The sequence below is a fragment of the Colias croceus genome, chromosome 4 (assembly GCF_905220415.1).
Source record: "Colias croceus chromosome 4, ilColCroc2.1".
Taxonomy (NCBI): domain Eukaryota; kingdom Metazoa; phylum Arthropoda; class Insecta; order Lepidoptera; family Pieridae; genus Colias; species Colias croceus.
The window spans coordinates 9,443,327-9,459,735 of record NC_059540.1 but is presented as its reverse complement, the minus strand read 5'-3'; the positions used below and the strand labels follow the sequence as shown (position 1 = coordinate 9,459,735).

Here is a 16,409-nt window from a genome sequence, read left to right as displayed (position 1 = left end):
AATAGTTCTAAAGATTAAACTAGTAAACATATTTTGGCGGCAATAACGCGTGTTTTGTCTGCGCTCGTTTCGGCCGCCATGGGATTGAGCACTTTACGCTAAATTTATTACAAAGGCTTTGTTATGACGACTACCATTAAGCACTATGACGTTAACTGCACGTTTTTAAAATAGAACAATGCTTATTGTAAGTTTGGAAATATTTGAACCATGGAAACTTAATAGTTAACGTGCAATGTCGTTGCTCCCTGTGTCTATCATTTGCCTAGTGATCTATTTTGGTGCAGTTTCTATAATATTTTGTTTCTAGCTAGTAAAGAATAGTGTAAATAATTATTATTGTATGACTGTATCGCTTATAATATAGTGGTGTGTTTATAAAACGGGAAAACAACTTCATTTTTCAGTATGCTTACAATGACTTCCACGCCAGTCGTAACTTATAATATTTTAAATACCAATAACACCTATTATTTTTACAATCCATACTAATATTATAATTAATGCGAAAGTAACTCTGTCTGTCTGTCTGTTACACAATCACGCCTTAACTACTGAGCCAATTTGCATGAAATTTGGTATAGAGATATTTTGATACCCGAGAAAGGACATAGGCTACTTTTTATCCCGGGACATAGGATAAGTTTTATCCCGGAAATCCCACGGGAACGGGAACTATGCGGGTTTTTCTTTGACTGCGCGGGCGAAGCCGCGGGCGTAAAGCTAGTAGACAATAAAACACATACAATATTGATTCATTTAACTTTATTTCCTTACTTTTATACATATTCATATACAGCTATTTTACATTGTAGTTCACTGGGCATGATATCTGTATAGGCGAGTAGAACAAGGAAAGCTCTGGAGTTGTCATTTATTCACATTTTTGTGTAGGAAGAATAACACAATACTTGTAGTTAATATTGCACCACTCCTGAAACAAAAGAAACAAGTATTTACAACATAATACAGTTTTTATGAAATGGAAATCAGATATAAAAGCCTGATGTCTTGAGATCAGAAGATTTTTAATAGATACTTAAATGGTTAAATTGACATTTCGTATACTAAAACAGGACTTTATTACTGAAATATTCGCTGTCTGTGCGTCCGACCGGCTGTCACCATTTTTTTTTCAGGGGCTGTTTAGCTTATTTGTACAGAATCCTCAGTTTTGCGAGTCCAAGTAGCACTTGACTGATTTTATTATTGACGTATTTCCCCTGCAGGATATTTGACATTAAATGATTTCGAAACAATTTCGTCAAACGCCGAACGTACGGTACGCATGATTGATAAACATGTCAATGCACTTCGAGAGTAAAATAAATAGAAAAAGAGAATTAATTTTGCGCTTAGAATTAGAATAATGATGCCATTCAGTTGTGAGAATTTGCAGCAAGAAATATTTATTACTGCGTCTAATAAATTTAGCGGTACGACGCGTTATAGGTCTACCAGAATCTGATGGCATATTTATATTTCAAAAATAAAAGATTTTCATGTGGCAACTTATTTGACAACTATCAAATTGGTTGTCAAATTATTTGTGTTGATGATTAATTTTTAGGATTTTGTCGTCAAAATCTTCGAAATATCGATAAAACCACTGCGATCACAAGCAATAGGTGTTGTTTACAATGTCTATAGAAAAACATTCGATGAAGAAGGATCAAACACATCACAATTTTCAATTTTAAAGCGCGTGAAAGATTTGTGCTAAATTGGACTTACCCGTTGTGATACTTTAAATTAAAAATATTATAAGTAAGTACTTAACTATAAGTACTATTGTTTGTTGATTAAAATATAATTTTATGGAAACTTATTACAGGCGTTTACAATACGGCTATTTGTCAAGTCCAAGCAGTCCAAGTCAATTTTATAATGTTTTAGTACGAAAAACGAAAATAAACATGATTTTACATATTTTATTTTTGTTTTATTTTATAAAACATCGTATCATATCATATAGGTATTTTATAAACAATCTAGTTTTGATCTGGATTATCATTAAATCCATATTTTACAAAAATAGGTATGTATAAATAAATAATATATTGTATTACCTATATAAAAATAATATGTATATGTAATAAGTGCCTACATAATATTTCGTGGATATCTCATTATTAAGTACAGTATAATCCACTTATGTAATGTGAATAATGATATTGAGGTCAAAATAAAAAGTAAGCAGTATCAAGATCGTTCAGTCCATTTTCCCTAGGGTTGCACACTCAAAATTTTGATTTCCCTATTTGCCATCAGATTCTGGTTTACCTATACTTCTAATCGTTTTTGTGAGTTTTTTTAATCTTTTCAAAGTACATTTTTTTCAACGACTTGGTTCACAAAATCCGTTTCATGCTCTTCTTAAGAATGATACGTTTTCATTCAACATTTAAAATCTAGAAAATGTTGTTGAATTTAGAAATATGAGTGCCAAGATCATTCTAATAACTTTAAAATTTAAATGAATAGGAATAATTAATATTTGTCTAATTTAATGTAATAAAGAAGTGAACTTTAAACTGGATTACAACTAAATTACATGCAGGACAGTAAAAAGTAATTTCCAGTCCTATTTATTGTTAAAAATATTAATAATTTAGCCTATTTCTTACCATAATGCCATGCGCCCTGCTGTCGAATGTCTGATCGCGCTATATGGAGTTATTCTGTAATCTCGGCTGTTTTTGAATTGCTTCAATATTTTATCTGCACTGAAAGAAAACATATTAATTAGTAAAATATTGCAGATACTTGTCAATTATGTCCATTTATTTTATTCTATTGCTGCTATTGAAAAAAATCGTTTAAGACTAGTTAATAGATAAACACTACAATTCCGGAGGAGGAGTCTTTTCTTATCAATTGAGGCAGATTTATGGCAAATGGGAAATCTTACATGGATGTGGAGTCCTTTAGAAATTTCCGTTAGTTAGACATTTGTGTTTTTCAAATTACTTCTACTCATTTGCCTAAAAAATGCTGGTTCATATTATGCAAATATCCAATTATTGATAATATCTGGAAAAGCTATAATAGAAAATAGGATAGGACAGACTTCCAAGTTATATAAGGAAATGTTACATAAAATATTGTAATTGAATACATAAAACAATATAAAAGAAACATATTTACGTGTATTGCGAGCTAGCAGCCACTAGTGCAGTCCTGCTGCCGAACAGTTTCACGTCCACGGAGCCGAAACCCGCCAGCGATGACGCCACCTTTTAATTATACATCAATTTTTTATCACTTTTAGATTGTTATTACTAGTTTATTATGATGATTTTGTAGCTACATGAACTACGCTTTTTGTAACAGCTTTTAAGACAAACATTTAGTAATTATAGTGATATTTCTATATCTTTATTGTAAGTGGTTAATTGAGAAATTATGGTAATAACAAGAATTTGTTGATAGGTACCACGGTCCACGTCAAAGGATCATTTCATTATCAGAATGGTATTAACTTGGTTGTTTATATTATGGCAAATATAAATTTCAACTAGCACAGCTATACTATTTTTTTATTGTAAATTATTGGAATGAACTTGCCCTCCGCAATTACCTCATAATTAATACTGTTCACATAGTTTCAATTTTGTACACAGATTTACTGATGTATATATAAAATATCTCGAATATTTAAGGGACATTCGTAACTGTATTAACATTCGAAACGATAAAACGTATTAGAATTAAGCCAAGTTTATAAATTTGCTGCAACATCGATGTAAATGTTCTATTGTTATACATTAATTTATTACAGACCTGTTTACCCTTACTGCATAAACATTGTATCTCATTTTAATGTTTACAATATAAACATGTTCAGAGGTAATTAAAAGTGATTACATCGATGGCTATATTTATACGGGCCGTAATTAGTAAGGCACACGAATTTAATTACTTGGTAGAAGTGGCTATTTTCCGTTCAGTGTTAAACATAAGGAAATGCTTGTAAATATAGTTTGATGGCGGAAATATTTAAACTTTATGGCGTATAAAATATCTATAGGATAGTGAAATTTTGACGTACTTTAAAAAATTGCAAATATTTTCTTGAAAAATAGATATATCTCGTACAGCGCATACGTCATCGTTTTTGTGCCAACTTTAGAAAGATATAAATGGCCGTGCAGATAGTTTTGTGAGAGACATCTGAGAATTATACTGTCATTGTTGCCAGTCGACAGAGGCCAGCGGCGTCGTAACAATGCCATTTTCGAGTTCCGTATCGGAGGAGCGCACCGCTCGTTATAATCGCAAACAGCTGCCGCGACATCGGTACCCACGTATTTATATCTTAACCTTAAATCAACCTTGACAGAGGCATGAAAAATGACTTCCAACATTTTAAATATCAAACAGCGGGAGACGTTTTAAAAAGTTGTGCCACGGCGAAAATAAAGATTCCCACTCGTGACACATGGGCATTATCAAGCTTTTTAAACTGGCAACGGGAAATGTACGTCGGTGGTATGCGCGTGTGGGTGGCGCGTCGTGGTGTGCGTGCGGATGGCTCCTGGCGCCGCGCCAAGTGTCACCCGCACCGCACCGCCCGCGTCCGTGCGACAAGCGTGCGCGGAAACTTACTGAGATTTTTTTTTATGGAAAAATAATAGTTTCACATGACTTGCCGGATTGGTGATTGTTTTTGCTCACCAAGTTTGGTATTGATACAGGCTTATAATTAATAGTGTAAATATTATTATAATTCGGAGGAGAAAAATTATGAGATTTAAGAGTATAACTTCTTTATTTGGTTAAAACATAAACTTGTACAAGTAATCAAATTATTAACTTTTATATTCTTCTCTAAAAGCTTATCGGTGTCACCCGCGTAGTCAAAGGAATATAACCCGCGGCCGCGTAGTCAAAGGAAAATATAGACATTCGCGGGGATTTACCTGCATAACTCCCGTTATCGGGGAATGTTCAGGGTTATAATAAGTAATATATCCTTTATTGGGTTTAAAACTTTCGTACCAAGGCAACCCAAATTATTTCGAGGTTTAAGAAGAGACAGATAGAGTTGCTTTCGCAATTATAATATTAAATTGGAAGGGATTAATTTTCATGGTGGCAAAACATCAAAAAATGTTGGAAATTAGATCTTAATTTCTATCAGGATAATAACTGTTTTAATTGCTATGAATTACACTTTAGAACAAAGTACAAACTCACATAAAACCTTACACTAAAAGAAATTATGTTAACGATGCACTTAACTGTGTTGTTTATACTTTAGCGAGTACGGTAACATGATTATACGAGCTCTCATTAAAGGAACTCAACACACTTGTTTGAAAAGTAATACTGCTGATATAGAGATGAAGATAGTTTTAAACCAGAAATAAACATAAAGGCTGGTTGCAGAGCTTGACCGACCATCAGTGCGTACGTCAGTCGCGCTTGTCATATGTATGGAAATTCATAAAACCGTTCATAGCTAGACCGACCATACGCACGCGTATTGTCATGCGCAAGTGTCATAGTCATACAATTGTTGATGCGTATCGTCAGGACCGACGGTACGCACTGACGGTCGGTCAAGCTCTGCAACCAGCCAAAATGACTTTTAAAAACAACAAATCAAATAAATAAATGACGGCATTGATAACAAACGGTACCTATTACTGTCAAGATAATACACTTATTATGGTGTTAAAAGGTACAAAACTAAGGGAAAGGTCTGTTCTATCAGGACATTCCTTCTTAAACATTTTGTGAGGTCTAGGATTAGTCTTTACAATGACACCTAGTTTTTTTTATGACCCTAATGTACTTACCTATATTTACAATCATTGCCTTATATTTTTAAAATGTTAATAATAGCATGATTATCTTTCAACAACTTTACCAAAGACAACAACACGCATTAGTGGGAGACCATAAAAAACCGTCAGAATCCCGCGGTGACAACTAATAGCCACCATAACCACTCCATAACATACGCTAAATATAACCGAGACAGCGCGGGCGTGTTTACAATGTGAGACAAAAATAGAATTATATCCAGCTTATAACCATTATGTAAGTCCTGGTAACTTTGTAATATTTACCGCATTTGTCCGGCGAAGGTCGACCGCGATAATTTCGCCACGCAGCTCCTGGGATTGCTATTATTAGTGTATAATATGAATTGATGTTTATTTGTGTTGTGTTTAGAAGACATGTGCACGGCACGGTACCTTTCCGACGTTTATAGCGCGCTCCTTTATAGATTTTATATGGAGCAAGTTTGGCCGGTGCGACGACGGGTCGCTGTCGACTAGGTTCTGAAAGAGACAATTATTTTTTATGGTAAAACAAATCGATTTAATATTATGCGTAACAAAAAAATCTAGGTAAATTCAAAAGGGTATAATATGTCCAAATAAAGTGTCTCTCTTTAACACAATAGAATTTAAGAACGACAGAAGTCGGCTGTTAATATTTTCTCCCAATATAAGATTCAAATGATTCAGAGAGATTCAGAGAACAGAAGTTCTTAATGTAAATATAATTAAAGAAAAGAAAAGTTTCTTAAATGCTCATCTTAGACTTCGCGCTACGAGCGCTGTTACTTAAAAAAAAAGACGGGTTGCGCTCCGGGAGTGCCGGCAGAAGTGAAAACTTGATTATTAACGTTCAGCATGTTTGATATTTTGGAATGGTATCCGTCTTACGCATGGAATATAAGGGCTAAAAAAAAAAACATCCGTCTTACGCTTTTTCGATCAGGCCACGTGTCCTGACGCGAGTTTAAGATGTTATACCCAACGCCGCTAAAGAAGTTTTCACTTCAAAAAAAGGTATATTTTCTGTATATTACTATACTTTTAAAAGTGCATTGAGTGCAGTCTTTCATAAAAATTTTGTAGATCAGTATCGTGTAGGTGAAACTTAGCGATAAAGTTTCACTGCAATTTCGTTGAAATACTATAATTCTAGTATCATTTATTTATTTTATAGATACAGATGTCATATTTATTGCCTCCGTTTTTAGATTATAACGGTGAAAAAAGCAATTTGCGAGTTCAGTCACCCTCGAAGTAAAAATATCGAGTGAAATCTGTGAAAAACATTGTTAATCACTGATTTGTGGTCAAATTTAAAGAGAATTACATTCATTTTCAAGTTTCGACTGCAATTAAATAAATTGGCAACGGTAGCTCTGAAATAATAGCATTTATATGTTATACCATTTTACCCAGATACAACAATTACATTTTTAATGTACAATTTAGTTTTTTTTTTTATTTGCAATATATTTCTTTTAAACGTTTATAAGGAATTTTGAAAAATGATCAGTGATAGTTGAAATATTATTAAAGCAGTTGCTTCGTTGATAAATGCATCGTTAGTAATAATTATTTGTAAAGCGCAGTTTAATTTTTGTTTTTTTCATTGGGTTATAGACTCAATTTTTTCGTTTGTAAGTCACACATATAATACATTTTATTGCTTGGTATAAAAATTCAAAATTTTTTGAAAAAATAATAATAACTACATATTCATGGGGCATAATGTGGATGCGTTTTCAGCGTAATTGATCAAATTTGATATTTATTAACATGCATGTAGTTAGGTAATTTCTAAAAAAATAACTATATAATAAAAAATATACCATATAAGGCATAGCTCCTCGAATGATGTTGATTTTATTGCAATATGGCGCCAAAGCGGACAATTTCTCCGTGGGTCCGACGGGACGGTACTTCCCAATCAGCTCACACGCCGCCCAATGGCCCAAACGGATGAAACAGTAAGCTAGAATAATAGTATTTATTTATAACTAGTGGTCCGCCCCGGCTTCGCCCGTGGTACATATTTCGCAATAAAAGGTAGCCATGTCCTTTCTCGGGTATCAAAATATCTCCATACCAAATTGGTTCAGTAGTTTAGGCGTGATTGAGTAACAGACAGACAGACAGAGTTACTTTCGCATTTATAATATTAGTATGGATAATATTAAGTCATTTGTTATAAAAACAGGTCATAGATATCATATCAAAATCATTTACATGCCTATTATATGAATATTGGTTTAGTAGTAAGTACAAATGGTGAAAATGAAGATGTATGTATAATAACTACATATTGTACATTGATGCTGATTCAATCAAATTATGAAGGAAATGATTACATATTATGAATTTGCTTTACACATCAGGTAATTAAATTGTAAGAGCTAAATAGTAAAGCTGTCCAAGCTAGAATGCTTCATAGTGCACAATTTTATAAAAATAAACATTAAAACAAGTTATCATCATCATCATACAGTACCTAGTGACAGTTTTTAGATTTTCATAACAATACAAGTTATAAATATAACATAGATCTAAACATAGTAATTATTTGTATATTTCTTCGATTAGATTTACCTGAACAAAAAGAATCCCATCCTGCCTCATGGTAACTCTGCTTCACATTAAACGGTGTAGTCAGTCTTATAAAATTCACTCCATTTTCCAGCTTCTTACATTTCCCTTCAGAAAAGAATTCATACAAGCTAAAAACATAGAAAATAATAATAATATATTCCTATAAACATAATTAATATTTTCATTATTTATTAAAAATAAATACCGCTTACTCTTGCAGTGCATTTGATTTCCAAACTTCGTCGAATGACAATTTTTTCCCCATTTCATGAGATATGTATTTTGTATCGAAAAACATCGGAAATAAGGAGTGAATATTTTTTTTGAACGTTGAATATTTGCTTGGCATAGGACCTATAAATTGGCTGTGAAGAAGAATTGTGTCTAAGAACAAGTTATGACCTATTATTGGCTTTTGATAGGTCACCAACATGTCAATAATTTGTGAAAATCCTAAGAGGTGATTCATCAAGTTATCTTCAAGTATTTGCATTGGGGCACTGTTTGCTCCCTCTACATACTTATCTCTGTATATAAGAACCTGGAATAAAATAGGTATATGTTCATATATTATTGACAAATTTTACATAGAAAGCTTGTACTACACTAGTCACAAACCAAGTACAAACTACCTACTTTTAATAGTTAATTTTGCAATATTATACTAATTTTCAATTTATTGATATATTATAAACATGAAATTAAAATTATTAACTTAAAGGTGATACATATCCTTACACTCTTACCTAACTAACGTAACTAACAAGCTACACTTGCAAATTACCTTATTACTATTACCTAAGCTATCAGTTGTTAGAACATCATCAAAACGCATCCTTAGCTCATTGTGTACCATATACCTAAGGACGGGATCTTGTATGTCCAAGTAAATTGTGCCTTCATCACTATTGGACAACCATCTGTAATTAAAACATTTTTGTAGTTCCAATAGTTTTAACATAAATACAATTAGGTATTTTTATTTTTTAAGCTATTGCATAGCTTCTATCGCGGGCCTTGAGCGCGGGGACCGAATCGAGAAATTCCGTAACGAAAAAACCTCACGCTCCCGACTCCGACGAGCATGGAGGTGTGGCTTGAAGGCATGCTATGCAATAGCTTTACCGCGGCAGTCCCCGAGTGTCTTTTTTTTTGTTACATTCAAAGTTAAATTTATTTATTAAATGCTAAATTGTTAATCATATTTTCATCAAGCTTGGTTTTAGAATTGTTTTATATTATGTTGTACAAATTAATACACTAACTATAGTGCAATAGCAACACCCTTATTCTTCATTATCAGTAATCGAAGCATATATTTTGAGCTTGATACAACTTCCCATTCATCAATGAAGAGTGATAAATATTTAAAAGAATATATAAATTTCTTCTCTGTGACTTATCTATTGGTTCAAAATATATGAATCCCATTAAGAAAATATAATTCTACAACATTCACAATCACAATTAAGCTTATAATTACCTACTTTGACACTTCAGAGCAGTATTGCTGCAATTGTCTTTCATCATCCATTTCTAATGAGCGAGCTAAGTTAGTAAACAACTGCTGTTCCTTCAACTGCTGTCTTATTTTTTCTTCCTCTGCCTTACTTAAATATGGAAGCCCTTCATAAGTAAACTGAAATGTAGGAAATTAACTTTTTTTTTAAATCTAATTTAAAGAATCTCACTTCAATTCTTATCCATGAAAATAGCACATAAAATGTTTACACTTATTTTCAGAACTTACCGAAACCTGATCTCAATAAAAAATATTATACTATGCAACATCTTTCTCTTTTGTATAACAAGATAAGTTAAATGGCAAGAAACCAACAATCAAGTTAAATGGCCTACTATAGGTTGAATAAAAGAAAAACTATAAGAGAAGCAAAATATAGAGGTAGATGCAAAGAAAAAAACAATGATTATCTTACCTTATTAAAATCAAAATTGTGCTTACAAAGAAATTTCAAAGTTGAGGCTTGAAATATAAAAGATTGGTCCACATCAGCAAACACTTGTGGGCACAAATGAAATGTATAGCCCACTGCTTCGTAGCTGTCCAGGTCTCGCTCATATTGAAACATGGTCAAACCAACTTGAGTCATCAGCATTTTACCAACTAGATCTTTTATTTTATCATACCTTTCTTCGTTTGTATCAAATAGCCTGAAACATTTTATGTATATGGTTATGTAAAAGTGGTAATTATATGCTTTTAACTGTGATTATTACTAAGAGGTAGTTGTTCATAAGAATATTATAAGGTGCCAGGTACCAGGTCCATTATAAGGTCTATATTAACCTGTGTTTGAAGTTTTCTCCAGACAATATTGCAGTGAATTCGGCATCAAATCCTATAAAGCTAGCACGTTTTATGTTTCTTCGTATGTTTTCCAGTTCATCAAGGAAATTTTTTCTAGTTATTTCCATTTTTCAGTAGATTTAGTTAGTAACAATTATTTCATCAGTTTATTGAAACGAAATTATTAAATACTATCAATAAAACTTTATCGGCATTAATTTGAAAGTCTAGTTGTGAATTGTGATAAAAATGTGATATTAAATTTTTGGTTTTGAAATTTGACATTGACTTTGGCATATTCTGTCATTCAATGACATATGTCATAAAAATTGCCCAGTATTGTTTTTGTTTTCCCTATATAATTTGTCTTAATTTACGTATATTTTTAGCAGGATTACAATTATTTAGAACCATGATGGAATTAAAAAAAAAAAACAATAGATACAAGTATATTTAAGCAAGTTATTTGTCACAAAAAAGCAAAAAAATTCTTTCAGAGATTGGTTAAATACATCTAATTGGTTAACAGTGGTTTAGTGTTTACCAAAGATGTATAAACAAAAATTGCATTATTAGTAATTTTTTGTTAAATTTTCATGCTTGTCACTTTAATACATACACGTTTATTATTAAAGTGAAACTTTTATTACATCGTCTCAAACTTTTTGGTCTGTGTACTTGGTAGCGCATATCGCGTGACGCACGATACGTACGATAATTATCGTACAAATACGCTAATTTTTAGTTAAATGTCTAAGTAAAGTGTGAAAAAAGGTTTCACATTTACCGTGGTTTCATAAAACCACACAACATTTTTTTTATTTAAATAGATAACAATTAATGAAAAATGATTTGATTTATTTCTTATTGTACCTATTTGTTGTCAAATTTTTGCCACTTGGCAATACAAAGGCACATTCAGTGTAGCCTATGTACCTACTTTATATTGGTTGTTGGTTGAGGGGTGTAGCTGTAGCTGTATTAATTTTTACGTTATTTCTCATTATTTCTATTAGGCTTAGATCATTGATCTAAGATTATAGGTAATCGTTTCGTTTCACGCTTTTTAATAAGTATAATAATATCCTGTAGCAATAAATATCACTACATAGTATAAAACAAAGTCCTTTTCGTAGATCTTTAAAATTACGCAACAGATTTTGATGTTTTGTTTAAATAGATAGTGCTTCAAGATGAAGATTCTAGTATTAATAATTTATTAGATTTAAGACAAGGCGGTCGAAGCCGCGGGTGGAAAACTAGTTTTTAACATTGAGTTAATATGTACTGGTCACCGCGGGGAAAAGCGACCACTACCCTCCAATCAATTCCACATCCGCGCCAATCGTTTCAGGAAGTAGTAAACGAAATTCGAAACAAATTTTTCATATAGCAACATTTAATACGCTATCATTGAGGTTAGATGAGAGTTTACAAGAATTAATTTTAGCCATCCATCATATTAAGTGGGACATAATAGGCCTTAGTGAAGTACGACGAATGGGTGAGGCTATTGAAGAACACAGCGAATTTCTTTTGTACTACAAAGGAGAAACACCTGGAAGACACGGAGTAGGCTTTTTAATAAAAAAAGAACTTAAAAGTTTTATCAAGGAATTTGTTGGCGTTTCAGAAAGAATTGCGATATTAAACATAAGACTTCCGCCAAAGAAAGAAATTTGGTCTATTATTCAGATTTATTCCCCGACTGAGCAATCGTCTAATTCTGAAATTGACTCCTTCTACTTATCTCTAAACAATACCATCAATGAATACACATACAAAAATTGCATAGTCATGGGAGATTTCAATGCTCAAGTTGGAGTTTCAAGAACAGGAGAAGACATCATCCTAGGTCCTCACAGCAAAGGTAAAAGATCAAGAAACGGGCAAAAGTTATTGGAGTTTGCTTTTGAAAATAACTTGAAAATACTGAATAGTCTATACAAGAAAAGAATATCAAAGAGATGGACGTGGGTATCGCCGGATGGACGTTATAAGAACGAAATCGATTATATTCTTTCAAACAAAACGAAATCCTTCGAAGACTGTAGTACTATCGCAAATCTTAATTTCAATAGCAACCACAGAATGATACGGGCACGTCTAAATACATCGTCAGGTTCAGACAACAGTCGCCCTTTTAAAGTCAAAACTCGAACGCCAATTAACGCAACATCAACGGCTACGATTAGTGATAAACTAAATTCTTTGAAAGGAGCGCTAACTCAAGACCTAACTACTCAACAAAAATATGATATGCTCTATGAAATATTAATGACAAAATCTGGAAACAGAAAAAAAATTAAAACGAAATCGACTATATCTGAAAAAACTTACGAACTTTTGGAAAAACGGTTAAATCTAATAAAAATACCTAATAAATCTAGAAGCATAAGAATGGAAATAGGTAAATTAAGTAAAGACATCAGAACACAAATGAAAAAAGATCGTAAGAGTTATAGACTAAAAATCTTTGAGAAACATATTGTCAAGACAGGGGGAATTAAAAAAGCTGTTAAGTTTATGACAGATAAAACAAACTGGATACCAAAGATGAAAGACCGAACGGACACGACGAAGACCAAAAGATACGATATATTAAACATCGCTACCAAATTCTACGAAGACCTGTATTCCAAAAAAATTAAAACCGACGAAACTGACTTACAGAGCAACGAAACTGTTCCACCAATATTAAAAGGAGAAATAATCAAAGCCATAGAAACACAAAAAATTGACACAGCTCCTGGACCAGACTCTATCAGTAATGCACTATTAATGGAGTGTAAAAGCGTTCTTGCACCAATACTGCAATATATCTTTAATGACATACTAGACACAGAAACCATACCAACCCAGTGGGCAAACTCGTCAATAACCCTTCTCCACAAAAAGGGAGATAAGAATGAAATCAACAACTATAGGCCCATTAGCCTGATGTCCAATATATATAAAGTATTCGCAAAGATCATCCTCCGTCGAATAACCAGGAATCTAGACGAGAATCAGCCAAGAGAACAGGCTGGATTCAGGGCAGGATATTCGACGCTGGACCACATACACGCAGTGAGACAGATCTTTGAAAAGAATAAAGAATACAATATACCGTTCTACTGTTGTTTTATTGATTTCAACAAGGCATTTGACTCAATCGACCATGAATGCATCTGGCGAAGTTTAAAAAATCAAGGAGTTCAGTTAAAATATATCAGAATCCTAAAAAATATTTACACAATTAGTACAGCGAAAATAAAATTAGAAAAACTCGGAAAAGAAATAAAAATAAACAGAGGCGTACGACAGGGAGATCCTATTTCCCCTAAATTATTTACCGCGGTCTTAGAAGAGATCTTTCGAAAACTCGATTGGGATCAATATGGCTTAAATATACATGGACAACACCTAAACAACCTGCGCTTCGCCGATGATATTGTTATATTCGCGGAATCAAGTACTCATCTCCGAAGCATGCTAGAGGACCTAGAGAGGGAAAGTCGTAAAGTCGGCCTCACAATGAATATAACAAAAACTAAAATCATGACGAACGCTACGGAATCTCCTATTATATTAAACAGTAAACCCATTGAATATGTAAAAGAGTACACTTATTTAGGCCAACAGATATCCATAAATAATGTTATGTCGAAAGAAATAGATACGAGAATTGGTCTTGCTTGGAAAAGTCATTGGAGACTGAAAGAAATAATGAAAAATGAGGAAACAAATGTATACATTAAGAAGAAGCTTTTTAACACATGTGTATTACCAGTTCTTACTTATGGTTGCCAAACATGGTCACTTACCAAAGCGCAAACCTCAAAAATAAGGACATGCCAGACGTCTATGGAAAGGAGCATGTTAAATATTAGGAAAAAAGACAGAGTAAGGAATAAAACAATCAGAAAGCGTACGAAAGTAGAAGATGTAATATGTAAAACACGGAAGCTTAAATGGGAATGGACTGGCCATATATTAAGAGGATGCGAAAAATGGAATAGAACATTGATTTTTTGGTATCCCAAAAATGGAAAAAGGAAACGGGGGAGACAGATTAGAAGGTGGGAAGACGAAATCGTAGCAACAGCGGGAAAAACATGGACGAGGACAGCACTGAACAGAAAAGAGTGGAAGGGAATGGAGGAGGCCTTTGCCAAATTAGGGCAAACAGACCAATCTGCCGATGTCGACTCATCAGAGTCTTGATTAAGTTTTTAAATGCACATATATTGTTTACTATTGTTGTGTCTGATTAAGGCTAATAAATAAAATAAAATAAAATAAAATAATATGTACTACGTAGTTACGTACTAGAGAGGCCATCGCTACTATACTCTCTTTACCACGACCACGAGCTAGAGGCAAAAGTCACAAGTCTCATTAGTCTGTGCCGGACTGTGCCCCCGGCTTGCCGCGTCAATTGCCGCGTTATTGCTCTGTTCAAAATGCCTTCGTGTGTGCTAAGATATTGTTTTAACAGTTCCTATAATACAAACAAAGCCTGAGGAGTGACTTTTCACCAGTAAGTTTCCTTATTATGAGTAAGTCATGCATTTTACTAATATTGTTATCATTTTGCGAAAAATCACCACGCGTTCTGCGTTTCGCGCCATTTCTCATAGACTAACACATTTCTGTACGCACAGACGTGACACTATCGATGAGTCTGTTAAAAAAATGTAACTGGATTTTTTAACTATGAATATACAATATATACTTACTAGGAAAGATTACCGTGGTGTAGTACTGTAGTGCCTAAATATTTATACTTTTACCCGACTACGCAAAGTGAAACGGTAGGTTACATTAAGTAATATTTTATATATTTTATATATATTTTAACCCAACATTCACTGAATCAGCCATAAACATTGAACCATCGTATCCATTTAATTAGGGCTATTATAAACCAATACTCCAAAATTCGATTACATCATGAAGCAAAAACTGATAAAACTATTGATTACTACTCAAAAGGACAAAAGCTTACTAAATTGATATTATTTAAAGGAAATTAAAATACATAGTTTAATATAAAATCCTCTTTTTATTAATTCCCTAGTATCAGTACCACCAGATGGTACCGAGTAAACAGATTGCACAATGTGTCGCATCTGCGCGCATTGCTTAATCTTTGAACTTGAAGCCACGGCCCGCTCGTTCCACACGTACCCCACCACATCGGCCGCGCGCTGAATGTTTTTGTTTGGAATAGCCACTCTAGTACGTAGTACATATTAACTCAATGGTTTTTAATAGGTAATTAACTAATGAAAAAAAGGAAATTAATACAATATTATGACGTTGTCCTAAATTTCTATATGTAAGTAAGTAGATGTGATGCACAAATATGATGACAGCAACCGCTTATTATTTATTGTACGCACTAATCATAAAAGCGGTTGCATATTAAAATGGGAAACCGGCTAACTGCGCGGTTAGCCGCCCCCGCAGTTAACCGCTAGTGCGTAAGGGCACTTACACTAATCTTGACTAATCTTGAAAGAAATGTGTAACCATTTATGTATGCAGCACATTATTGGTTAACATGTGAGCGTACTTCGCGCGACGAGTTACGTAAACGAAAATGTGTCTGTAGATTAAGCCAAGGACGCCCGGTCGGTGGGGAAACACCGCATCAGGAAATAACATATAGGTACCTAATGCAATTGTAGAGACACATTTGGTTCGAATTTAAATTATGAATCTTTTCAACGTGT

The 16,409-nt window shown here is 33.3% G+C and overlaps 2 protein-coding genes across 2 annotated transcripts; one reads left to right on the top strand and one right to left on the bottom strand.

The window, feature by feature from the left end:
- Positions 1-748: 748 nt before the first annotated feature.
- On the bottom strand, positions 749-10,914 carry LOC123691373 (pre-piRNA 3'-exonuclease trimmer-like). Its single transcript, XM_045635724.1, has 11 exons — positions 10,690-10,914; positions 10,319-10,553; positions 9,869-10,020; positions 9,166-9,301; positions 8,594-8,922; positions 8,382-8,509; positions 7,625-7,767; positions 6,207-6,293; positions 3,148-3,236; positions 2,628-2,726; positions 749-934 (listed from the first exon to the last, which is right to left on the bottom strand). The coding sequence occupies exons 1-11, from the start codon at positions 10,815-10,817 to the stop codon at positions 871-873; spliced, it is 1,590 nt and encodes a 529-aa protein (XP_045491680.1). The 5' UTR covers positions 10,818-10,914; the 3' UTR covers positions 749-870.
- Positions 10,915-13,089: 2,175 nt separating this feature from the next.
- Positions 13,090-14,895, top strand: LOC123691006. The gene is made up of 2 exons (XM_045635176.1): positions 13,090-13,758; positions 13,996-14,895. The coding sequence occupies exons 1-2, from the start codon at positions 13,090-13,092 to the stop codon at positions 14,893-14,895; spliced, it is 1,569 nt and encodes a 522-aa protein (XP_045491132.1).
- Positions 14,896-16,409: the final 1,514 nt, after the last annotated feature.

Coding starts and splice junctions, on each gene's coding strand:
- LOC123691373 (XM_045635724.1), bottom strand. CDS start 10,817: ATGGAAATAACTAGAAAAAATTTCCTTGATGAACTGGAAAACATACGA. Junction 8,923..9,165: donor GCTTAGGTAATAGTAATAAG/GTAATTTGCAAG, acceptor ATTTTATTCCAG/GTTCTTATATACAGAGATAA. Junction 2,727..3,147: donor GCTGCTAGCTCGCAATACAC/GTAAATATGTTT, acceptor GTTTTCTTTCAG/TGCAGATAAAATATTGAAGC.
- LOC123691006 (XM_045635176.1), top strand. CDS start 13,090: ATGGAAATAGGTAAATTAAGTAAAGACATCAGAACACAAATGAAAAAA. Junction 13,759..13,995: donor CGCTGGACCACATACACGCA/GTGAGACAGATC, acceptor GGCGTACGACAG/GGAGATCCTATTTCCCCTAA.